At 40.8% G+C, this 26,952-nt stretch overlaps 1 protein-coding gene across 1 annotated transcript; it reads right to left on the bottom strand.

Annotated features, from left to right (window-relative positions):
- Positions 1-4,822: 4,822 nt before the first annotated feature.
- TCF15 (transcription factor 15) lies at positions 4,823-26,817 on the bottom strand. Its single transcript, XM_070748753.1, has 2 exons — positions 26,228-26,817; positions 4,823-5,695 (listed from the first exon to the last, which is right to left on the bottom strand). Exons 1-2 carry the CDS (start codon positions 26,717-26,719, stop codon positions 5,618-5,620), a joined length of 570 nt encoding a protein of 189 aa, XP_070604854.1. The 5' UTR covers positions 26,720-26,817; the 3' UTR covers positions 4,823-5,617.
- Positions 26,818-26,952: the final 135 nt, after the last annotated feature.

The following is a 26,952-nucleotide window of genomic DNA, read 5'->3' as shown; positions in this document are numbered from 1 at the left end:
CCTTCCTTCCTTCCTTTCTCTCATTTTCTTTCTTTCCCTTCCTTCCTCTCATTTTCTTTTTTCTCTTCCTTCCTTTCTCTCATTTTCTTTCTTTTCCTTCCTTCCTTCCTTCCTTCCTTCCTTTCTTTCATTTTCTTTCTTTCTCTTCCTTCCTTCCTCTCATTTTCTTTTTTCTCTTCCTTCCTTTCTCTCATTTTCTTTTTCCTTCCTTCCTTCCTCTCATTTTCTTTCTTTCTCTTCTTTCCTTCCTTTCTCTCATTTTCTTTTTTCTCTTCCTTCCTTTCTCTCATTTTCTTTCTTTCCCTTCCTTCCTTCCTTCCTCTCATTTTCTTTCATTTTCTTTCTTTCTCTTCCTTCCTTCCTCTCATTTTCTTTTTTCTCTTCCTTCCTTCCTCTCATTTTCTTTTTTCTCTTCCTTCCTTTCTCTCATTTTCTTTCTTTCTCTTCTTTCCTTCCTTCCTCTCATTTTCTTTCTTTCTCTTCTTTCCTTCCTTCCTCTCATTTTCTTTTTTCTCTTCCTTCCTTTCATTTTCTTTCTCTTCCTTCCTTCCTCTCATTTTCTTTCTTTCTCTTCTTTCCTTCCTTTCTCTCGTTTTCTTTCTTTCTCTTCCTTCCTTTCTCTCATTTTCTTTCTTTCTCTTCCTTCCTTCCTTCCTCTCATTTTCTTTCTCTTCCTTCCTTCCTTCCTTCCTTTCTTTCCTTCCTTCATTCTTCATTTATTTATTTTATGTTTTTTTATTAACTTTTACAAAGTAATAAATAAAAGAAGGTATATACACCACAATATCTTTCTTTTTCTTTTTTTTACAGATCTTACCCATTTCTTCATGTTCCTTATATTTCCATTTTCCCATTTTATGTTTTTAAATTTCTATATCAGTTTGTACTTGCTTTTGCAAATTGTTCCCTGCATTACATATATTTATCTGTTTTTGTATGCCATGCCAAATTGTATCACTTTCCCATTTTTCTATTCTCCATCCAATTGCAACACAGATTCCAAGTTTAGTAGTATTCCAAATCGTTTATGATTGTAATATTGATTGTTGAATGTGTACTATTGCTTGTTTTTTAAAAAATAATGGGTTTTAGCCATATTTTTAATTATTAGATTTGTGCTTATATTGTTTTATTGTTGTTGTGAGCAGCCCCGAGTCGCTGGAGAGGGGCAGCATACAAGTCTAATAAATAATAATAATAATAATAATAATAATAGTAATAATAATAATAATAATAATAATAATAATAATTATTATTATTATTATTATTATTATTATTATTATGTCAGTACAACACAGCAAATGAGATCACTCTGCTGGATTTCATATTTCATCACCAGTCGGGCACTTCCCAAGCACCTAAGACTGCGTGATGTAGCGGCGAATTATGTTTGCCGATCCCAGTAAAGCCACCTTTTGCAATTGACAGATGGAGATTTTGTCAATTCCGATGGTTTTCAAATGTCCGCTGAGATCCTTTGGCCCTGCGCCCAGTGTGCCAAGTACCACTGGGACCACTTTCACTGGCTTATGCCAGAGCCGTTGCAGCTCGATTTTTAGATCTTTGTATTTCACTAATTTCTCTAGCTGCTTCTCCTCAATTCTGCTGTCTCCTGGGATTGCGATGTCGATGAACCATACTTTCTTTTTCTTCACAATCAGGATGTCTGGTGTGTTATGCTTCAGAATTCAATCAGTCTGAAGTTGGAAGTCCCACAGTAGTTTTGCTTGCTCATTTTCAACCACTTTTTCAGGCTTATGATCCCACCAGTTCTTTGCCACTGGGAAATGGTAGTTCCGGCACAAGTTCCAGTGGATCATCTGTGCCACAGCATCATGTCTATGCTTGTAGTCAGTCTGTGCGATCTTTTTGCAGCAGCTGAGTATATGATCGATTGTTTCATCTGTTTCTTTACAGAGTCTGCACTTTGGATCGTCTGTTGATTTTTCAATTCTGGCTTTGACATTATTATTATTATTATTATTATTATTATTATTATTATTATTAATTTATTTCAAGTTTTCTTTATTAACTTTTACAAAGTAATAAATAAAAGAAGGTGTATACAGCACAATATCTTTCTTTTTTTTCTACACATCTTACCCATTTCTTCATGTTCCTTATATTTCCGTTTTTCCATTTTGTATTTTTCCATTTCTATATCAGTTTGCACTTACTTTTGCAAATTGTTCATTACATTACATAAATTTATCTGTTTTTCTTTGCCGTGACAAATCGTATCACTTTCCCATTTTTCTATTCTCCATCCAATTGCACCATAGATTCCAAGTACTGTAGTATTCCAAATTGTTTATTCCCTTAATTTCCATGGTCATTTTGTCCATTGGACTAGAGGACCTCCAAGGTCCCTTCCAACTCTGTTGTCGTCATTGTTATTATAAACCCGATTTCCTTCTAACACCAATGATCTTGTTGGGTCTTGAAACATCTGCAAAATCACCAAGCTCAGAACTCGCCACCTTCTCTTCCTCTACCTCCTCCTCTTCTTCCTCTCCTCCTTCTCCACTTCCCAAACCTTATTTCCTTCTAACCCTCCTTCATTTCCTTCATGGCATCGGACCAAAATATCTCCGGGACCGTCTTCTGCCGCACAAATCCCAGCGACCGGTTAGGTCCCACAGAGTGGGCCTTCTCCGGGTCCCGTCAACTAAACAATGTCATCTGGCGGGACCCAGGGGAAGAGCCTTCTCTGTGGCGGCCCCGACTCTCTGGAACCAGCTCCCCCCAGATATCAGAGTTGCCCCCACCCTCCTTGCCTTTCACAAGCTCCTTAAAACCCACCTCTGTCGTCAGGCATGGGGGAATTGAAATTTTCCCTTCCTCCCTAGGCTTATAGAATTTATACATGGTATGCTTGTATGTATGAGTGTTTCTTTAAATTGGTTTTTTTAAAGATTATTTTTAATATTAGATTTGTTTACATTGTCTTTTTTATTGTTGTTAGCCGCCCCGAGTCTTCGGAGAGGGGCGGCATACAAATCAAATAAATAAATAAATAAATAAATAAATAAATAAATAAATAAATAAGTAGGTAGGTAGGTAAGTAAGTAAGTAAGCAAGTAAGTAAATAAATAAGTAAATAAGTAAGTAAGTAAGTAAGTAAATAAATAGGTAGGTAGGTAGGTAAGTAAGTAAGTAAGCAAGTAAATAAGTAAGTAAGTAAATAAGTAAGTAAGTAAGTAAGTAAATAAGTAAGTAAGTAAGTAAGTAAGCAAGTAAATGAGTAAGTAAGTAAGTAAGTAAGTAAGTAATTAAATAAGTAAGTAAGCAAGTAAATAAGTAAGTAAGTAAGTAAGTAAATAAATAGGTAGGTAGGTAGGTAGGTAAGTAAGTAAGTAAGCAAGCAAGCAAGTAAATAAGTAAGTAAGTAAGTAAGTAAGTAAGTAAATAAGTAAGTAAGTAAGTAAGCAAGCAAGTAAATGAGTAGGTAAGTAAGTAAATAAGTAAGTAAGCAAGTAAAAGTAAGTAAGTAAGTAAGTAAGTAAGTAAGTAAGTAAGTAAGTAAGTAAGTAAGTAAGTAAGTAAGTAAGTAAGTAAACAAACAAACCCCGATGATGTTACCTTGCTGGGTCGTGAAAACATCTACGTACCAGAAAACAACCCAATTCCTACAGCACCAAGGGACCCAACGGTCCAGCCCTGCATTCTCTTCCCTTGGCTTAAGCTCTATAAAGAGAAGGTGTCTGTTGATTGAAACAGGAATTCAGGCTTCCTGGCTTCCCAGCTGGAGGAGACGAACTCTGAGTCACCCAGGGCTCCTCACTTCATCTCGCCTCCTCTACCCTTTCCAGGTGGACACCCAGCCTGGCATCTTACCACACTGCAAGCTGTGGCCATCGCACACTTGTCGGAGGAAGAAATCAGATCAACCAGAGCAGGCCCATCACCGCTAAGGATTTCCTGCTGTACAGTACAATCTCCCGTGTGTTTGTGTGTATATATATATACTGTATACATATCCACACCAGTAGCTGGATAGAAACATAGAAACATAGAAGACTGATGGCAGAAAAAGACCTCATGGTCCATCTAGTCTGCCCTTATACTATTTTTTTGTATTTTATCTTACAATGGATATATGTTTATCCCAGGCATGTTTAAATTCAGTTACTGTGGATTTACCAACCACGTCTGCTGGGAGTTTGTTCCAAGCATCTACTACTCTTTCAGTAAAATAATATTTTCTCATGTTGCTTTTGATCTTTCCCCCAACTAACTTCAGATTGTGTCCCCTTGTTCTTGTGTTCACTTTCCTATTAAAAACACTTCCCTCCTGGACCTTATTTAACCCTTTGACATATTTAAATGTTTCGATCGTGTCCCCCCTTTCCTTTCTGTCCTCCAGACTATACAGATTGAGTTCATTAAGTCTTTCCTGATACGTTTTATGCTTAAGACCTTCCACTATTTCCTGTATTTTATCTTAGGATGGATCTATGTTTATCCCAGGCATGTTTAAATTCAGTTACTGTGGATTTACCAACCACGTCTGCTTTGGCCCGATTCAGCATGGCTCTTCTTAGGTTCTTTTGTAAAACTCAACAAATTTGAAAAAAAACCACAACTGACCTAGACGAAAGGAGGAAACTGATTTTCAGAAGCGTTCTTCCGTTTAACCAAGATGAAAATGACCCATCTGTTTATCTCTCTCTCTTTCTCTTTTGTAGAAATAACAAGCCAGCCTACTCTCTAATCTCCCTAGAGTGTCTTCTCCATGTAAGGATATGGGTTTGTGGCTGTTATCTTGCTTGGAGACACACCAAGAATAAACAAAGGGAAGTGATGAAGAATTGCACAGGGATAAGAGGGGAAAAACAAATCTTTTTTTTTTATTATTATTATTTTTAAGCCCGCAGAATAATAAGGAAATAACATTTCAACGGTGAGCTCATCGATCGGCGGAGAGAGGCTGGTCGTCTTTCAACTGTCCTTCTCCCCTTTTTTTGCAGCTCTTCCGATTAGAGATCCAGAGGGAATCTGGTGGACAAAAACACCGGATTCCAAAAAGCAGAAGATTTCGTGGGGAAGCTCACGAAGACCTTCTTGCTTCAGAGTCGGACGTATTTCTTAGGGGGGGGGGAAATACCCGCTAACGAGCGCCTGACTTTCCACCATCCCTGATCCAACTAGGATACAAAAAACCCCCCAATTCTCTACCACCACCACCAAAAATCGCTCACGCAACAGCTGGAAAGTTTGGGAAATTGCTTTGGAGAATATTGCAGAAGTAACATCTGGAGCTGAAGTTTCCAGACTTGTCCTTTCAAAAGAGAAGAGACCTCGAGCCGGCAGGGCTGGCTTTAGTTGCGTCCTTTGGTCCTTAAAGTTCCAGCCACGCACTCTGGAACGGGCGAGGGTCTCTTTGAAGTCCAACCAAAGTCCGTGGCTGGGCTTTGTAGTCCTTCCAGTGCAGGCCTGCAATCGACAGCGTCTTTCATCCCCTGCTCGGTCTCCTCTGAGTCCGGACTACAAAGAAGGCCCTCTTTGTACCTGTCTCTGCATCGTCATATTCCGTGGCATCCCGCTCAGGAAGACAAAATCCGAGGCGCAGATCTCCGATTGGCTGGGGTTCTCCCGACAGACAGCTGCCCTGGGCTCACCTCCGCAGCATCTTCACCTGGTGCCCTCCTCTGGCCTTCAAACAGCTGCTCCCCGAAAGCTCCCTCCGACTTCCCTACACAGAAAGGGGGAGAAGAAGTTGAGTACCTTTCTTCAAGTGAAGGGCTGCAATTTTTTTTTTACTACCACGCTATGGGCGTGGCTTATCTTGTGGGTGTAGCTTACCGGCCATGTGACCAGGTGGGAGTGGTTTAACGATAATGGAAGTGGCTTAGAGGTCATGTGACTGTTGGGGAGTTTTGCACATGCAGAAGGTAAACCACCAACTAGCCACAGTTAACTACTATACAAAATTGAAGTCTTCAGTGAAAAACACTGCGGCAAGAATTACATTTGCGCAGAAATGGAAAGATAAGGAAATACCAAAGGATGCAGAAGTTTATAAAAAAATTATGGAATGTGCAGAATTAGATAAGATGACAAAACGCTTGAATAATCAAGTAGAAACAGAATATTATAAAATATGGAACAAATTATATGAATGGTGGAATTTTAAAAATAACATTAAAAGTTAAAGTAACAAGAATTTAGAACTCATAGTTTTGAAATTTTATAAGTTAGAGTTTAATAGTTTAAAAATGTTTATAGTAGAATAAACTTAGATATGCTATTCATTATATTATATTTTTTGAATAAGTATTTTACAGACAAAGTAATTAAATTAACATACAGAGTTAAATTTAATAAATACCTAATATAAATGTATGCTATATTTGTATTGATCTGATTATAGGTAGGTTTTTATTTTTTGTAGTAGTTAGACTTCTAAGATAAGCGGAGCAATAGCAGCTCCTTGAGTGTTTAATGCTGTACGTCTTTGTTTGTCCTTTTAAAAAAATTCAATAAAAATATTTTTTTTAAAAATTAACAACAGCAACATCAAAAAAAAGAAGAAAAAAAAAGAAAAACACTGCGGCAGGCTTTTTTTTTTGCAAAAATATATTTTACTTTCTTCTTATCAAACTGCTTCTCTAAATAAACTATCACTTTTACATCTACCCACTATAATAAACTACCCACAATACTATTATATAACTCTTATTACATCCACCACTGCAACCATGAAGCACTAACTACTAATTACAAACCACCCAGCACGAAATCACTCTATAACAAACCACACCCATGCAAGGGTTTTACTCCAATTACAATGGTACTTCTACTTAAGAACGCCTCTACTTAAGAACTTTTCTAGATAAGAACTGGGTGTTCAATATTTTTTTGCCTCTAATTAAGAACCATAGAATGCGGCCGCGAGAGCTATTGTGGGGCGTCCAAGATCTGCCCACGTTTCGCCAATACTCCACGGCCTGCAATGGTTGCCGATCAGTTTCCGGTCACAATTCAAAGTGTTGGTAATGACCTATAAAGCCCTACATGGACCAGAATACCTCCGGGACTGCCTTCTACTGCACGAATCCCAGCGGCCAATCAGGTCCCACAGAGTTGGCCTTCTCCGGGTCCCGTCGACTAAACAACGTCGTCTGGTGAGCCCCAGGGGAAGAGCCTTCTCTGTGGTGGCCCCGGCCCTCTGGAATCAACTCTCCCTGGAGATTCGAATTGCCCCTACTCTTCCCGCCTTCCGTAAGATGTTGAAGACCTATCTATGTCGCCAGGCATGGGGGGGGGGGGAATAACTATCCTGTCCCCCCAGCACCACCTTTTTTTGACTGTAATATATGAGAATGGTATGATTGTTTAGTAATGATCGTTTTTTAATATTTATGGGTTTTAAATTGCTTTTAACTTATATTGGATTTGTACTTTGTATATTGTATTGCTGTTGTTGTGAGCCGCCCCGAGTCTTCAGAGAGGGGCAGCATACAAATTTAATAAAACTTAAACATTTTCCACTTAAGAACCCGAGCCCGGAAAAATTTCCCAGGAAATTTGAGAGCGGCACGAAGGCCCGGCCAGTTTCCTGCCATTCCCCCATTAATCCTGGCCATCTCGGGCTCTTCTGGGCTGCCAGAGGAGCCTTTTGGTGGCGCTTAAGGAGGCTTTGGCAGTCCAGAGCGAACGGAGCGTTTTCCAATCTCTGGACGCTTGGAAAGGGAATAAACCACTTCGTTGTGGTGACTCCCTCATGCTGCCTCCCATACACCCAGCGCGAGATTGCCTCCCACAGCGTCTGGGCCTGGAAAGGCAAAAGGGGGCACTCACCTCACCTTCTTCCTTCCTCCTCTTCTTCCTCCTCCTCCCCCCACCCAAATTCCGAGCTTTTATTTCTTTCCTAATGGGTTTGCACTCATTATTTGCTTTTCCATTGATTCCTATGGGGAAAGTTGCTTCTACTTAAGGACGTTTCTACTGGTCACGGAACGAATTACGTTCTTAAGTAGAGGTACCACTGTATATAGGTTACAGCCAACCAGGTTGCAGCCCAATTAGCAAACCCATGATTACATGCTGATTATGGCTTACATCAGCCTTTCCCGCAGTTACAAACCATTTACAGTGATACCTTGTCTTACAAACTTAATTGGTTCTGGGACGAGGTTCTTAAGGTGAAAAGTTTGTAAGACGAAACAATGTTTTCCATAGGAATCAATGGAAAAGTGATTAATGCGTGCAAGCCCCAAATTCACCCCTTTTGCCAGCCGAAGCACCCGTTTTTGCACTGCTGGGATTCCCTTGAGGCTCCCCTCCATGGGAAACCCCACCTCTGGACTTCCGTTGCCAGTGAAGAGCCTGTTTTTGCGCTGCTGGGATTCTCCTACTGGGATTCCCCTGCAACATCACAAAAATGATTTTTATTAGGAATAATCAGAGGACAATATGAAAAGGCGAACTATTATTTAATAGTACATGTATTAATGGTGGCCCGATTGATTTTTGCACAGAATTGGGAAAAAGAAAACGTGCCAATCTTGGACTTGGTAATTAAAAAAAAATATTAGAATGTGCAAAATTGAGCAAAATCACTTTATAAATTACAGAAGGAAGAGGATGAAGAATATTATACTGTGTGGGACAAATTTTATAATTGGATTGATGGAAAGTGAGAAATAAGATAAACGTAAATTAAAGAATCAGATATGTAATGGTAAATATGTTTTCATGTTTAATGTTTAAGCTGCATATTTTTCCTTGTTCTTTGTGGTCATTGTGTTTTGTTTTTGTCTTTAAAATACCAATAAAAAAAAGAACTGCAGAAAAAGCAATTGCTGCCAACCTGCCTTCCATTGAGGACCCGTAGATTTCACGAGTCAAAAAGAGGGCCATGAAAACATTTGCTGACTCCTCGCAGCCTGGACACAAACTGTTTCAACTCCTACCCTCAAAACGACACTACAGTATAGAACATTGCACACCACAACAGCTAGACACAATCCTGGGCTTGGAAAGCTTAGAACTACATCGCCTTAAACACGACCTAAGCACAGCGCATAAAATCATCTGCTACTATGTCCTTCCTGTCAACCACTACATCAGCTTCAACCACAACAATACACGAGCACACAACAGATACAAACTCTAAGTAAATTGCTCCAAACTTGACTGTAGAAAATACAACTTTAGCAACCAAGTAGTTAATGCCTGGAACTCTGTAGTTTCATCACCAAATCCCCAAAACTTTACCCTTAGATTGTCCACTGTTGACCTCACCCAATTCCAAAGAGGTCAGTAAGGGGCGTGCATAAATGCACCACATCCTTGTCCTAATGTTTCCCTCTTATTAGTACCCATATCATGTATATAAACAGTATTATATCTTTGTATACTACCAATACGTACTTGACAAATAAATAAATAAAAATAAAACAAGAAACAGGGTTTTTTTCCGAATGCCAAACAACTAATTCCCACAACACTGTCAAATTATTTACTAAGACTATATTACTATTCTTCTTCTGAACCTTCCTAGTACATATCTCTTCCTACTTGTGACTATAACTATGTTGCTTGTATCTTTACGATTTATATTGTTTTAGAAACATAGAAAAATAGAAGACTGATGGGAGAAAAAGACCTCGTGGTCCATCGAATTTGCCTATTTTTTTGTATTTTATCTTAGGATGGATATACAGTATACGTTTATCCCAGGCATGTTTAAATTCAGTTACTGTGCATTTACAAACCACGTCTGCTGGAAGTTTGTTCCAAGGATCTACTACTCTTTCAGTAAAATAATATTTTCTCATGTTGCTTTTGATCTTTCCCCCAACTAACTTCAGATTGTGTCCCCTTGTTCTTGTGTTCACTTTCCTATTCAAAACACTTCCCTCCTGAACCTTATTTAACCCTTTGACATATTTAAATGTTTCGATCATGTCCCCACTTTTCCTTCTGTCCTCCAGACTATACAGATTGAGTTCATCAAGTCTTTCCTGATACGTTTTATGCTTAAGACCTTCCACCATTCTTGTAGCCCGTCTTTGGACCCGTTCAATTTTGTCAATATCTTTTTGTAGGTGAGGTCTCCAGAACTGAACATAGTACTCCAAATGTGGTCTCACCAGCGCTCTATTTTCTTCTATGTTTCTATGTTTCTAACTTAGCTGGAGTGAGAGATGATGGATGGACAGATCAACAAATCTACCTAAACTGTTCTGCAGATATAAAATGGGCAGCCCCAACTTAAATATAAATAAAGACATCAACAAGAAGCTTCCCATCTTCGGAGTTGGCTTAGACCCCATAGAAACCCAGCCCATCCGGTCCAAAGATTTTGGCAAGGAAAGCTTATAATATCCAGATGCCTCCGTGACATGGAAAGTTTTGCAAATCCCAAATGCAGAGGTGTTGAGTTCCCACGTCGCCCTAAATCCATCTCTGTTTTGCCCATTTCTGCCAGTCTGTTTGGTATATCCAACATGTGTAATGTAATGTGTAAATCCAACTCAGAGTGGCTTACACAAATTGTTGTTAAAGCACAACACTTATCTTAATAGAATAGAATTCTTTATTGGCCGAGTGTGATTGGACACACAAGGAATTTGTCTTTGGTGCATTTGCTCTCAATGTAGGTAAAAGAAAAGATACATTTGTCAAGAATCATATGATACAACACTTAAGGATTGTCGGAGGGGTCAAATAAGCAACCAGGAAACAATCAATATTAATAAAAATCTTAAGGAGACAAGCAACAAGTTGCAGTCATACAGTCATAAGTGGGAGGAAATGGGTGATAGGAATGATGGGGAAAAACGATTAGTAATAGTAATGCAGACTTAGTAAATAGTTTGACAGTGTTGAGGAAATTATTTCTTTAGCAGAGTATTTTTATTTCTATTTCTATTCTGTTCTTTTCTAATATTCTGTTCTGTTCTGTTCTATTCTAATATTCTGTTCTGTTCTAAACAAATAATTCCCTCAACACTGTCAGACTTTTTACTAAATCTGCACTTCTATTTCTACTAGTTTTTCTCATCATTCCTATCACCCATTTCCTCCCATGTTGACTGTATGACTGTAAGTTGTTGCTTATATCCTAAGATTTTTATTAATATTGCTTCTTCATTGCTTATTTGACCCCTATGACAATCATTAAGTGTTGTACCACATGATTCTTGACAAATGTATATTTTATTTTATGTACACTGAGAGCATCTGCACCAAGACAAATTCCTTGTGTGTCCAATCACACTTGGCCAATAAAATTCTTTTCTATTCTATTCTAATATTCTGTTCTGTTCTATTCTATTTGCCACCCATCAGAGATGACTCTGGGTTTCTTACAAACATCAAAACTAGTAAGCATTAAATTAATAAAAATAAATAAAAATAAGAATAAAATAAAATATGGATGGAGTTAGCAGAGATGGCTAAATTGACTGCTTTGATCAAAGGAGAAAAAAACACACACACCAATACATTCATTTCTACTGGGACCCCATACCTGGACTTTGTGCTCAAAGTAAAGCGGGGGATTTTGAAATGTTGAGTTTGAGTTTTACCAGTTAGACAGATTTGTTATTATGGAAATGGCTAGTTTAAACTATTATGTAAAAGTAAACATTTTGAGCTTGGATATTAACGACTTATTCTACTGCCCCAAAGTCGGACATCAATGCAACTTTTTTTTCTTTTCCCCTTCTTCTTTCCCTTGCTTTTGTATTCCCGTTAATCCTTCCCTGTTTTCTCCTATTATTTACTTTTGCATTGTCTTTGAATACTACTCAATAAAGTAATAAAATTGTGAAAAAGGAGAGAGGGAAAGTCATGGAAGCAATGGGACCTGAACAAGGAGAGATTCAACCTGGAAATAAGGAGGATTTTTTCTGACAGAACAATCAACCGATGGAACAGAAGTTGTAGGAGCTTCATCGCTGGAGGCTTTCAACAAGAGACTGGACCGCCTTCTGTTAGAAATTGTGTAGGGTCTCCTGCTTGAGTTGGAGGGCGGGCTGGACTAGATGACCTACAAGGTCCCGTCCAACTCTTTTAATCTGTTAAGAGGCAGAGAGGGCTGTAAAAGCACTATGAAGCGGTATATAAGTCTAAATGTTATTGCTATTAAATCTGTCAAGTTCCATTCCCTCCTTAAAAACCTCTAGTGATGAAGCGCCCACAACATCTGGTGGCAAACAGTTCCACGGGTTAATTGTCCTCACTGTTAGGAAGTTTCTCCTTAATTCCAGGTTGCTTTCCTATCTTATCTTATCTATCTATCTATCTATCTATCTATCTATCTATCTATCTATCTATCTATCTATCTATCTATCTATCTATCTATCTATCTATGCATCTATCTATCACTCTATCTTTCTATCTAATCTATCTATCTATCACTGTATCTATCACTCTATCTATCTATCTATCACTCTATCACTCTATCTATCTATCTATCTATCTATCTATCTATCTATCAATCTATCTATCTATGCATTTATCTATCTAACTATCTATCTAATCTATCTATCTATCACTCTATCACTCTATCTATCTATCTATCTATCTATCTATCTATCTATGCATCTATCTATCTATCTATCTATCTATCAATCTATCTATCACTCTATCACTCTATCTATCTATCACTCTATCTATTTATCTATGCATCTATCTATCTATCTATCTATCTATGCATCTATCTATCACTCTATCACTCTATCACTCTATCTATCTATCTATCTATCACTCTATCTAGCTATCTAGCTATCTATCTATCTATCTATCTATCTATACATCTATCTATATATCTATCTATCTATCTATCTATCTATCTATCTATCTATCTATCTATCTATCTATCATCTATGCATCTATCTATCTATCTATCTATCTATCTACCTACCTACCTACCTATCACTCTATCACTCTATCTATCTATCTATCTATCTATCTATCTATCTATCTATCTATCTATCTATCTATCTATCTATCTATCTATCTAACTATCTACTGTATTTATTTGCCGCTCACTCCAAAACGGACTCTGAGTGTCTAACAGTAGGAATGAATACAACAACAATAAAAACAGTTAGAATCTAATAATAAAAACCAACAATACAATAAATCAATAATGACATATTGCTATTGCTATTAATGTCGCCAGTATATTTCCTATACCTTATAATAGTGATGCTGCTCCATGGAAACTGTAATTGCTACAGAAAAACTATAGACATTTTTTTTGAAATCAGAACAAAAAAAATGATTCAGAAAAGTACAAGGTCACCTGCGATGATTACAAAAAAATATTTTTTGGCAGACCTGTGTAATCTGTAATCTAATATTTTTCAGTTCTTCAGAAAGGACCAGAAGCGACACCGTTTTCAAGGGGGAAAAAAGTCCAGTCGACTTTTGAAAAAAAAATAAAAAATAAAAGAGAAAAGCCCAACCATGGAACTCAACTCTGGAAAAGCCCTCAGGCCAAAGAGGACTAAGAAATCCAGGGCTCGGCCTTTCCTGGGTCCAGAGGATGAGCTGGCCAAAGGTTGCCATAGCAACCGCTGTGATGGATGCCATCGGAATCCAGAACAGCCTGGAATCCCAGCTGCTTCCCATGCTTAAGGTCCAGCAACTTTGGGGAGGGGGGGAGAGAGGGAGCTGATTTGCAAAGCCACGCCCCCTTGTCCCACAAGGTTTCCCCGACCCGAGCGCAGCTGAAAAAACATCACCGCAAATACCACTGCGGTTATGTGAAAGTTCTGCCTCGGGCCCAAACGTTCCCCTGCCTGGACCAAAATAACCTCCGGAGCCCGTGCTTGGCAACTCGGACTTCAACTCCCAGAATTCCCCAGCCAGCCTGGATTGGATGGAAAGAGACGAAATAAGAGGCTGAAAGGATTTCTGTAATACCAAAGTGATGAGTTTGTTTGTAGCTGTTGAAAACAAAGCTGGAACTTCTTTCCTTCACATCAAACTTCCTCCTTCCATTCCTCCCTAATCATCTATCTATCTATCTATCTATCTATCTATCGATCGATCGATCTATCTATCTATCTATCTATCTATCTATCTATCTATCTATCTATCTATCTATCTATCTTATCTTTCTATCTATCTATCTATCTTATCTATCTATCTTATCTAATTTATCTTATTTATCTATCTATCTATCTATCTATCTATCTTATCTATCTATCTATCTATCTATCTATCTATCTATCTATCTATCTATCTATCTAGCTTTCCCTTCCCTCCTTTCCTTCACATCAAACTCCCTCCCTCCCTCTCCCCCCTCTCCTTCCTTCCTTTCTTCCTTCCTTCACATCAAACTCCCTCCCTCCCTCTCCTTCCTTCCTTCCTTCCTTCACATCAAATTTCCTCCCTCCTGCTCTAATTATTATCTATCTGTCTATCTATCTCTCCCTTCCTTCCTTCCCTCCCTCCTTCTTTCCTTCACATTAAACTCACTCCATCCTTCCCTCTCCATCCTTTCTTTCCTTCCTTCGTTCCCATCAAACTTCCTCCCTCCCTCCCTAATTATTATCTGTCTGTCTCTGTCTGTCTGTCTATCTCTCCCTTCTCTCCCTCCTTCTTTCCTTCACATTAAACTCACTCCATCCTTCACTAATTATTATCTGTCTGTTTATCTATCTATCCATCTATTTCTCCCTATCTTCCTTTCCTCTTTCCTTCACATTAATCTATCTATCTATCTATCTATCTATCTATCTATCTATCTATCTATCTATCTATCTATCTATCTATCTATCTATCTTCTATCTGTGTCTGTCTGTCTGTCTGTCTGTCTGTCTGTCTGTCTGTCTGTCTGTCTATCTATCTATCTATCTATCTATCTATCTATCTATCTATCTATCTATCTATCTACTTTCCCTCCCTCCCTCCCTGCTTATTTACTCCCTTCTCTCCATCCATCCCTCCATTCATCCATCCATCCCAACCTTCCATCTTCCTCCTTCCCTTCTGCTTTTTCAGTGAGGAGGAACATGCGCCTCCCATTCACCCGGTGTGAGGCTGCCTCCGTACACTGCGCCAGAGAGAGAAACCCAGGCGGACGAGAGAGGGAACCTCCCGCTCCTTTGACCGAAAGGTGGCTACTGCTGCTGCTGCTACCTGCTTCCTCTTCCTTCCCATGCTGAAGGGCTCCCCTCTCCTCTTGCTTGCTCACTTTGTAGCCAACACCTTTCCTTCACTGTGGTGACTCCTCAGTTTGGCTGAAGCCAACTTGATCTGGCCGAGGCGAAGTGCCCCCTTTTGCCTTTCCACACCCAGACGGGTGAATGGGAGGCAGCGCGAGGGAGTCACCACAGTGAAGTGTTTTATTCCCTCTCCAAGCCGCCAGATAAAGGAAAATGCTTCATTTGCTCTGGACTGCCAAAGCCTCCTTAAGTGCAACCGAAAGGCTCCTCCTGCAGCCCAGAAAGGCCCGAGATGGCCAGGATTAAAGAGAGAATGGCAGGAATCTGGCCGGGCCTTCGTGCCACTCTCAAATTTCCTGGGGAAATTTTCAGGGCTCGGGTTCTTAAGTAAAAAATGGTTCTTAAGATGAGGCAAAAAACTCTTGAACTCCCGGTTCTCATCTAGAAAAGATCTTAAGTAGAGGCGTTCTTAAGTAGAGGTACCACTGTAATTTTAAACTGCCCCAAAGTACTTTTTTGGTAGAATCCCAGAGCTGGAAAAAGGCAAAACATAAGTGAGAAGCTTCCTATGGTTGACCTTTATCAACACTGACTCTTTGCTCAACTATGTGAAGCAAACTAAGGACCAGTACAGAAAAACTGTAACTCGGTGCCGGAACGGACAGCTGTCAGAACAAAGCATTGCATGGCCAGTTCTTGGAGAAGATTGAAGGCAAAGTGGATAAAGAAAAGACCTGGTCATGGCTTACAAGTGGAACACTCAAAAAGGAGACAGAAGGACTAATACTGGCGGCACAAGAACAGGCCATTAGAACAAATGCTGTCAAAGCCAGAATTGAAAAATCAACAGACGATCCAAAGTGCAGACTCTGTAAAGAAACAGATGAAACAATCGATCACATACTCAGCGGCTGCAAAAAGATCGCACAGACTGACTACAAGCATAGACATGATGCTTTGGCACAGATGATCCACTGGAACTTGTGCCGGAACTACTATTTATCATTGCAAAGAACTGGTGGGATCATAAGCCTGAAAAAGTGGTCGAAAATGAGCAAGCAAAACTACTGTGGGACTTCAGACTGACCGAATTCTGAAGCATAACACACCAGACATCCTGATTCTGGAGAAAAAGAAAGTATGGATCATCGACATCGCAATCCCAGGAGACAGCAGAATTGAGGAGAAGTAGCTAGAGAAATTAGTGAAATACGAAGATCTAAAAATTGAGCTGCAACGACTCTGGCATAAGCCAGTGAAAGTGGCCCCAGTGGTACTTGGCACGCTGGGCGCAGTGCCAAAGGATCTCAGCGGATATTTGAAAACCATCGGAATTGACAAAATCTCCATCTATCAATTGCAAAAGGCCGCTTTACTGGGATCGGCACACATAATTTGCTGCTACATCACGCAGCCCTAGGTGCTTGGGAAGCGCCCGACTGGGGATGAATTACGAAATCCATTTGGACCTTCGTTGCAAATTCTAGTCTGACCTTTTAGGGCATTAAACTAACTAAGTCACATCACACTTTTTTCCAGTTATTTATTTATTTTATTTATTTATTTATTTTGTCCAATACACAATACATATTGAAGAGGATAGACATGAGGTATTATATATAAAGAAAAGATATAAAAGTAGAGGAGAAGATATATGAAAGGAAGAAAAGATATATGATATATGAGATAAGGAGAGACAATTGGACAGCGGATGAAAGGCAGGCTAGTGCACTTATGTACGCCCCTTACTGACCTCTTAGGAACCTGGAGAGGTCATTCGAGGATAGTCTAAGGGAGAAATGTTGGGGGTTAGGGGTTGACACTACTGAGTCCAGTAATGAGTTCCACGCTTCGACAACTCGATTGCTAAAGTCATATTTTTTCCAGTCAAGCTTGGAGCGATTAATATTAAGTTTGAATTTGTTGCGTGCTCTTGTGTTGTTGCGGTTGAAGCTGAAGTAGTCATTGACAGGCAGGACGTTGCAGCATATGATTTTGTGGGCAATACTTAGATCGTGTTTTAGGCGTCGTACTTCTAAGCTTTCAAGACCTAGGATTGATAGTCTGCTTTCGTAGGGCATTCTGTTTCGAGTGGAGGATTGAAGGGCTCTTCTGGTGAAGTATCTTTGGACATTTTCTAGGGTGTTGATGTCCGAGATGTGGTATGGGTTCCAGACAGATGAGCTGTATATTCAAGGATTGGTCTGGCAAAAGTTTTGTAGGCTCTGGTGAGTAGTGTGAGATTGCCGGAGCAGAAGCTGTGTAGGATCAGGTTAACAACCCTAGAAGCATTTTTGGCGATATTGTTGCAGTGGGCTTTAGCACTTAGGTCATTTGATATTAATATTCCAAGGTCTTTTACTGAGTGAGATGGTTTCATGCCTCGACCTCAGGCATTTTGAGTTATTGCCTGGTTTTAGTTAAAGATAATAGGTCGGTCCAAATATTTATTATCCCCCCTCCTTTCCTTGTTGTGTGCACGCAAAGAGATAAAACTCCATGCCCACCAGCCACTATAGATTGCAAATTCTAAAGCAAACTCCCTTCACACATTTACTTCTTTCTTACCACGCATCAGAATAACAATTATTATTGTTGTTGTTGTTATTATTTTTTCTGGCACATCCAATCCACCTTTTCCTACACCCACATCGGATCCACCCAACCGTTCCTTTGTTAGGCATGTGGGAATGGAATTTGCATCCCAATTTCGGTCAGGGCTCTATAGACTATAAAATATTTGGCAGGCGAGGCTGCATCCCAAAAACACACACATACACACAAAAGAATTGCTAACAGGGATCTAATCAAAAGTTCCAGCCACATATACACTGCTCCAAAAAATAATAAGGGGAACACTTAAACAACAGAATATAACTTCAAGTAAATCAAACTTCTGTGAAATCATACTGTCCACTTAGGAAGCAACACTGATTGACAGTCAATTTCACATGCTGTTGTGCAAATGGAAAAGTTGTGCCAATGAAATATTCAATGAGAATATTTCATTCATTCAGATCTAGGATGTTATTTGAGTGTTCCCTTTATTTATTTTTTTGAGCAGTATATATCGACCAAAAAGAAATATAGGTGTGAATTATTTTAGCAGCCGCTTTTAATTTATTGCCTTTTCAAAGATTTGGGACATAAGCCATAATTCGAGATTCGTGTTGCCCCCACCCTTCCCGCCTTCTGTAACAGTTTAAAGACTCACTTATGCCGCCAAGCTAGGGGTTATTAAACTCTATCCCCTGGCCGATGAATATATAGTAAGCTTGCTGAATGTGATATGTGCATGTTAATAGGCTTTTTAGTTTCTTTTTAAAATGTAACTCTTAATTTTAACTTTTTTTATCTCAATGTATACTGTTTTTTATATGTTGTGAACCACCCCGCGTCTTCGGAGAGGGGTGGCATATAAATTTAATAAACAAACCAACCAACAAACAAAATATTATTATTATTATTATTATTATTATTATTAATAATAATAATAATAATAATAATAATAATAATAATAATAATTCACAACTGTGGGATCTACCTACCTACTGTTCTGTCTGGGTGCCCCCAGACTTCAACACCAACTGGAAAAAGCAGCCAGACACGCTGGTAAAAGCAAAAATAAGTTTGAAAAATAAACACAGAGAAAAACCTGTTCTTCCCAACAGGCAGGCTATGAGACTTCACAGCAGAGTCCTGATGGCCAGACAATACAGCAGACTTCTTGCTGGCACACACACCACTGTAGAGAATAAGACCCACACCTTTTCCCCCCAAGGTTTCAGTATTCAAAGTCACAAACCAGAATTCCAAGACGCCAAAGATCACAGCCAGGTCCCAGGACTCCCAAAGATAATACTCCACAAGCCAGGAAGGGTGGGTCTGCCTTTTTAGCCTTTCCAGAGAGCACCACACCCAAACCCAGCTGTTGCCTCTTTAGTGCTGAAAGTACCTGGCTAATTGTCCCCTTCGTTGTGTTGCTCTTCTCTGCCGGAGATCGATTATTGCTTGTGCATTTTCATCTAAGGAATCCAGGCTGCTTGCTGGGGAGAGCTCCCTCTCGGGGGCTGTCCTCCCTCTCCCTCAGCCTGAGATTCCTCCTCCCCGTCTGCCTGAACCTTTTGTTCCTCATCCTCCCCCTCTGAGCAGGAAGCCGGCAGAGGATCAGCCGTTCCCTGAGGGGCCTCAGACGGAATCACAACACCTACCTACCTACCTATCTATCTGGCTTCTATGCCGCCCTTCTCAAAACAACTCAGGGTAGTGTACAACATTGTGGACTTTACTCTTAGACTTTCCACTGTTGACCTCACCCAATTCCTAAGAGGTCAGTAAGGGGCATAAGTGCACTAGTGTGCCTTCCGTCCCCTGTCCTAAGTTTCTCTCTTATTAGAACCAATATTATGTATATAAATAGTGTTATTTCTTTGTATACTACCAATACGTACTTGACAGATAAAATAAAAAAATAAAATAAATAAAATAAAATAATAAACAGAGGCCTTCAAACTTCAAATGTGGCAACTATAAGACTTGTGGACTTTTACTCCTAGAATTCTCCAGCCAGCTATTGAGAATTCTGGGAGTTGAAGTCCACAAGACTTAAAGTTGCCAAGTTTGAGGACCCCTCCCATAGCCATGGGCAAAGAAACAGCACCTATGAAAATGATACACGTGAGCTTTATTTAAATATGGAATTGTAAGATTTCCTGGACTTGTATACTACATTGGCCACTATCTGCCCAAATAAAGGAGTATGCACAGGATAACAAAGATGATACAATCTGTAACACAATTTCTGTTGAGTTTGATTTTTGAGCTGTTTTTATAGTTAATTAGACAGGCTGGTCTCAAAACTGTAGTTAGTTTTCTTCTACCACATCAAGTTTTTTTCTCTACACCTTATATATATAATACAGTTAATTAGACAACATGAGCATCAAATTGCATTTTTGACATAGCCATCTTGCTAACTTATTTGGACAGGGAGTCACTGCTCACAGTCACTCATGCCCTCATCACTTCGAGGTTCGATTACTGCAAGGATCTCTACATGGGGCTGCCTTTGAAAAGTGTTCGGAAACTTCAGATCGTGCAGAACGCAGCAGCGAGAGCCATCGTGGGGCTTCCAAGATTCGCCCACGTTTCTTCAACACTCTGTGGCTTGCATTGGCTGCCGATCAGTTTCCGGTCACAATTCAAAGTGTTGGTCATGATCTTTAAAGCCCTACATGGCATTGGACCAGAGTACCTCCGGATCCGCCTGCTACCGCACAAATCCCAGCGACCGATAAGGTCCCACAGAGTTGGCCTTCTCCGGATCCCGTCGACTAAACAATGTCATTCGGCGGGCCCCAGGGGAAGAGCCTTCTCTGTGGCAGCCCCGGCCCTCTGGAATCAACTCCCCCCGGAGATTAGAATTGCCCCCACCCTCCCTGTCTTTCGTAAACTACTCAAGACTCACTTATACCGCCAGGCATGGGGGAGTTGAGACACCTTTCCCCCAGGCTCTTTTATACTTTGTTTTATGTTTGGTATGAATGTGTTGTTTGGTTTTTTAAATAATGATAGGGTTTTATATGCTTTTTAATATTAGATTTGTTCTACTATAATATTGTTTTTATTATTGTTGTGAGCCGCCCCGAGTCTTTGGAGAGGGGCAGCATACAAATCTAATAAATTATTATTATTATTATTATTATTATTATTATTATTATTATTATTATAGTTAATTAGACAACATGAGCATCAAATTGCATTTTTTACATAGCCATCTTGCTAACTTCCTGGAAAATCTTGGTGCAGGGTGAGCGATTCGAAGGTCATGGAGGCAGGGGATCAATGTAGATGAGCATAGGATGGCTGACTATTCAATTCAATTCAATTTATTAGATTTGTATGCCGCCCCTCTCCAAAGACTCTGGGCGGCTCACAACAGTAATAAAAACAGTATAACAATGGAACAAATCTAATAATAAAATATATAAAAACCTCAACAGTTAAAAACCATGCAGCACATACACATCAAACACGAAATATAATAAGCCTGGGGAGATGTCTTAATTCCCCCATGCCTGGCGATATAGGTGAGTCTTAAGTAACTTGCGAAAGACAAGGAGGGTGGGGGCCATTATAATCTCCGGGGGTAGTTGATTCCAGAGGGCCGGGGCCACCACAGAGAAGGCTCTTCCCCTGGGGCTCGCCAAATGACATTGTTTGGTCAACGGGACCTGGAGAAGGCCAACTCTGTGGGACCTTATCTTCCGCTGGGATTCGTGCAGTAGAAGGCAGTTCCGGAGGTACTCTAGTCCAATGCCATGAAGGGCTTTAAAGGTCATAAGCAACACTTTGAATTGTGACCGGAAACTGATTGGCAACCAGCGCAGGCCATGGAGTGTTGTAGAAACGTAGGCGAATCTAGGAAGCCCCACAATGGCTCTCATGGCCGCGTTCTGCACGATCTGGAGTTTCCGAACACTTTTCAAAGGTAGCCCCATGTAGAGAGCGTTGCAGTAATCGAACCTCGAGGTGATGAGGGCATGAGCGACTGTGAGCAGTGACTCCCTGTCCAAATAGGGCCGCAACTGGTGCACCAGGCGAACCTGGGCAAACGCCCTCCTCGCCACAGCCAAAAGATATTGTTGGGGCATCAAGCGAGAATGTCCACAGATTAAACACTCCATAAAAAAGTATAAGCAAAATTTTTACCTTAATATGTATAATTACCGTTCGATAAAAAAAACCAAGTTATTTGTATGAACACAATTTAACTTGCAGTAACTATTATAGCCTGTGTATGAATAAAAATATTCTTTATAAACAGTATATTGAATAAGTTTTTACTTTACTATCCTCTCGCTATATGCACAATTTGTATGACTTTTGAGGGTATCCTGTAGCTTAAAAAGTAGATGTGATAGACAAAAACTGTGGCTATTTTTGAATCCAGAGCCCAAAAGTTAGTTGAAAACAAGTCACGGATTTAAGACAACGAAATTGCTGTTCGCCAGTAATAGACTTCGAATGTTGTGCATGGGATCTGCAATCTACTTAAGGAGGTTGTATGGTCACTGCCAACCGCTCCTAATCTGAGTTTAGCAGCTGGTATCTTGGAGTTGCTGCATTATTGCCTTTTTAGGGGTCTGTACTATGTGTTATTGGCGGTCCACAGTATAAGATTATTTTACCCTGAGCTGTCCACTTGGTTTGATGTTGTAACTGCTTTTAAGGATGGTGGTGCACTTTTGCAGGCTGCCCAGTGTCCATTGGAATTGGGCGGCCAACAAAATCAAATAGGTAAATGCATTTTTCTACCCATTAGAAAAATTTATTTATTTATTTATTTATTATTTAGATTTGTATGCCGCCCCTCTCCGCGGACTCGGGGCGGCTCACAACAAGGCATAAACAAATCGTAACAAATCCAAATAAATTTAAATATTTAAAAAAGTTTAAAAAGAACCCCAATATGCTAACAAGCACACACACAAACATACCATACATAAATTGTACATGCCCGGAGGAGATGTTTCAGTTCCCCCATGCCTGACGGCAAAGGTGGGTTTTAAGAACTTTACGGAAGGCAGGAAGAGTAGGGGCAGTTCTAATCTCCGGGGGGAGTTGGTTCCAGAGAGTCGGGGCCGCCACAGAGAAGGCTCTTCCCCTGGGGCCCGCCAACCGACATTGTTTAGTTGTCGGGACACGGAGAAGGCCCACTCTGTGGGACCTAATCGGTCACTGGGATTCGTGCGGCAGGAGGCGGTCTCGGAGGTATTCTGGTCCAATGCCATGAAGGGCTTTAAAGGTCATAACCAACACTTTGAATTGTGAATGAACAAAGAGCAAAAGTTTTGTTATTTCCTTATTCCTTATACTTTCCTTTGCTAAATATTTTATACAACTCTAATCTTACTTTTCTACTTACCTTTCTACAAATACATCTTCCACTATTTTTACGAACATTTATTATCCCTATAAGTTTTAATTAACATAAGATAGATAAATGAATTATTGATAGTAATAAGATACAAATGTGAATATCTGAATTTTTGTTACATTTTGTTACATATATTCTGAAATATATTATCATGTAATAAATACCCTCACCCATTTTGAATCTATGTACCCCCCCTTCCTCTTCCCCCCATTTACCCTTTGTTAATTAATAAACTTTATTTTTTTTTAAAAAGAACAACAGGAAATCCACCTTCTGTACATGGTCCAGAATCCTTTCTTCCTCTCGATTAATTTTGTACTAGAAGACCTTCAAGATCCCTTCTAATTCTGCTATTCTATTCTATTCTATTCTATATTCTATTCTATTCTATTCCATTCTAATTCTCACTTCTACTAATCCATTTTTGGATGTCCCCAAGCCAGTAAAGCCCAGGTTAGAAGGCCAAGGAAGGAGAGGCAAAATAAGGACTTAACTTGTTTGTTATTATAGTTAGTTACACAGTCAGTCAGATGTTATAAATATTTGTTTCTCTCTTCCTTGCAAACTTTTTTGCATTCTTTTTTAGTCCCAGACACCTGTAGCCTGTTGACTGGGAAGGAGGGAAGGAGGGAGGGAAGAAGGAAGGAAGGAAGGAAAGAAGGAAGGAAGAAGGATGAGAAAGGGGAAGGATGGAGAAGAAATAGAGACAAAATAGGGAGAGAGAAAAAAGCCAGAGTGAGAGACAATGAAAGCGAGGAGGGAAGAAAGCTAGAGAAAAGGTCAAGAGAGAGAAAGTGAAAGAGAGAAAGAGGAAGGGAGGAGTAATAGAGAGAGAGAAAAAGAAAAAGAAGTGAGAAGGGGGAAGGGGGAAAAGAGGGGGGAGGAAGGAAGAGGAGAAGGGAGGAAAATGAGAAAAGGGAAGGATAGAGGAGAAATGGTAGTAGGAATAAGGGAGAAAAAAGTGAGAGATAGCGAAAGAAAAGAGGAGAGAGGGAAGAAAACTAGAGACAGAGAAAATGTCAAGAGAGAAAGAGGAAGGGAGGAGTAATAGAGAGAGAGAGAGAGAAAGAAAAAGGAGTGAGAAAGAGAAAGAGGGAGGAGGAAGGAAGAAGAGAAGGAAAATGAGAAAAGGGAAGGATAGAGGAGAAATGGAAGTAGGAAAAAGGAAGAAAAAAGTGAGAGAGATAGTGAAAGAAAAGAGGAGAGAGAGAAGAAAACTAGAGACAGAGAAAAAGTCAAGAGAGGAAAAGAAAGCAAAGAGAGAGAGAGAAAGAGGAAGGGAGGAAAAATAGAGACAGAGAAACAGAAGAGAAAGATAAGGAGGGAGGACGGAGGAAGACGAGAAGGAAGGAAAATGAGAAAAGGGAGAGGTAGAGGAGAAACAGAGAAAAAAAGGGAGAAAAATTGAGAACGATAGTAAAAGAAAGGAGGAGGGAGGGAAGAAAACGAGAGAGAAAAGGCAGAGAAAAAGAAAACAGAGAGAGTGCAAGAGGAAGGGAGGAGAAACAGGAACAGAGAAAAAGAGAAAGAAAAAAGGAAGTGAGAATAAGAAAGAGAGGGAGAGAAAAGGAAGGAAGAAAAGGACAAAACACCCATCGTATTGGCAATGGGGGGGGTGTTTCTAGGTGCAGAACTAGAACTCTAAAGGTCCAGGTTCAAATCCCACCTAGCCAGCAAGCTCCTTCGGGCTGGGTGGGGCAACTCCTAACCAGTTCCTTTTCCAGGCCCTGCCCCCTCGCAGGGCTGTCGTTTTATGAGCCTTGGTGGTGCAGTGGTTAGAACGCAGTACTGCAAGCTCACCAGTTCGAATCTCACCAGGCTCAAGGTTGACTCAGCCTTCCGTCCCTCCGAAGTGGGTCAAATGAGGACCCAGATTGTGGGGGACAAGAGGCTGATTCTATAAACCACTTAGAGAGGGCTGTAAAAGCACTGTAAAGCAGTATATAAGTGCTACTGCTATTCCTTCCTTCCTTTTTTCTTTCCTCCCTCCCATCCTCCCTCCCTCCCTCTCTCTCTTATTCTATATCTGTCTGTCTATCTCTCTATCTCTCTATCTATCTCTCTATCTCTCTATCTATCTATCTAAAGTATCTATCTATTTATCTTCTATGAAAGCACTGGGCCTGCCTAGTGAAGTCTAGGGAAGAGAAGGACCAGGGAAGACAGGATAGCAAGTCTCCCAATATTTGAGGAGCTGCTACAGAGAGGAGGGGGTGAAGCTATTTTCCAAAGCACTTGAAGGCCAGACAAGGAATAATGAATGGAAATTGACCAAGGACAGATTCAGCCAGGAAATAAGAAGAATTTTTTTCTGACAATGAGAACAATCCATCTATCTAATCTTATTCTAGCTATGTATCTATGTATGTATGTATCTATCTATCCATCTATCCACATCTATCTATCTACCTAATCTTATTCTATGTATGCATGTATGTATGTATGTATGTATGTATGTATGTATGTATGTATGTATGTATCTGTCCGTCCGTCCATCCATCCGCCTATCTATCTACCTTTTCTTTTCCTTTCTTCTGCCCTGCCCTACCCTTCCTCCCTCCCTCCCTCCCTCCTGACTGCCAGCAGTTTGAATCTCACCAGACTCAAGGTCCATTCAACCTTCCATCCTTCCAAGGTGAGTAAAATGAGAACCCCGATAGTTGGGGACAAGAAGCTGATTCTCTAAACTGCTTAGAAGGGGCTCTAAATCCATCACTCTACTAACCAAATAATTCCATCAACACTGTCAGACTTTTTACTAAGTCTGCACTTCTATTTCTACTAGTTTTTCTCATCATTCCTATCATCCTTTTCCTCCCACTTAGGACTGTGTGACTGTAACTTGTTGCTTGTATCCTAAGATTTTTCTTAATATTGATTGTTTCTTCATTGCTTATTTGACCCCTATGACAATCATTAAGTGGTGTACCACATGATTCTTGACAAATCTATATTTTCTTTTATGGACAGTGAGAGCATCGGCACCAAAGGCAAATTCCTTGTGTGTCCAATCACACTTGGCCAATAAAATTCTATTCTATTCTAAAAGCAGGGTAAAGCGGTAGAGAAGTCTAAGCGCTCTTGCTATTGTTTTTTGGACAACCGGGAGCAGCCGCGTGCCCCAGAGCATGCACAGAGCGCGCGCAAAACTCACCCCCCGGCGCTGGTTGCTCAGGCAGAAGGTGCAGATGGTCCGCGGCGGTCCGGCCGGCCCGGCTCCTTCGCCCTTGGCCCCGCAGAGGGCCCGCAAGCAAGGCTGCCCGTCGGGGCCCGCGTCGCCCAGCAGCAGCACGTTGGCCAGGTGGGCGATGTAGCTGGAGGCCAGGCGGAGCGTCTCGATCTTGGAGAGCTTGCGGTCTACGGGCTCGGTGGGGATGAGGGTGCGCAGGGCGGTGAAGGCCGTGTTGACGCTCTGCGTCCGGTCGCGCTCGCGGGCGTTGGCCGCCTGCCGCTGCTGCTTGACCACCACCACCGGGCCGGAGCCGCCTTTGCCAAGCCGGCCGCCCGCGCAGCAGCCGTACGAGCGGTCCGAGGCGTCGCTCTCGCTCCGGGTCTCCTCGTCCTCTTCCTCCTCCTCGTCCGACAGCAGGCGCAGCTCCGGGTAAAGTACGTGGGCAGCCACCGGGGCCAGCACGGTGAAAGCCATGGCTGGACAACGGGACACAGCCGGACGCACCAGCGGAGCGCAACAGAACAACGATGCACCCAGCACGCCAAGCCAGCAGTGCGGGAATCCGCCACCGCCCCATCGGTATTTAAAGCCAGGAGGAGGAGTCAGGAGCCCGGCCCAGAATCCCCACCGACCAATGGGAAGCGACGGCATCCTCCGGGCTAGCCAGTAGGGAGGCGCCGATGCTCCGGGCCTCGGAAATTGAAAAG

Source organism: Erythrolamprus reginae, chromosome 3 (assembly GCF_031021105.1).
Source record: "Erythrolamprus reginae isolate rEryReg1 chromosome 3, rEryReg1.hap1, whole genome shotgun sequence".
In the NCBI taxonomy this organism is placed as follows: domain Eukaryota; kingdom Metazoa; phylum Chordata; class Lepidosauria; order Squamata; family Dipsadidae; genus Erythrolamprus; species Erythrolamprus reginae.
Note: the sequence above shows the minus strand (reverse complement) of the source record. Positions and strands in the feature narration are given on the sequence as shown.

Coding starts and splice junctions, on each gene's coding strand:
- TCF15 (XM_070748753.1), bottom strand. CDS start 26,719: ATGGCTTTCACCGTGCTGGCCCCGGTGGCTGCCCACGTACTTTACCCG. Junction 5,696..26,227: donor TGAGCAACCAGCGCCGGGGG/GTGAGTTTTGCG, acceptor CTTTCTGTGTAG/GGAAGTCGGAGGGAGCTTTC.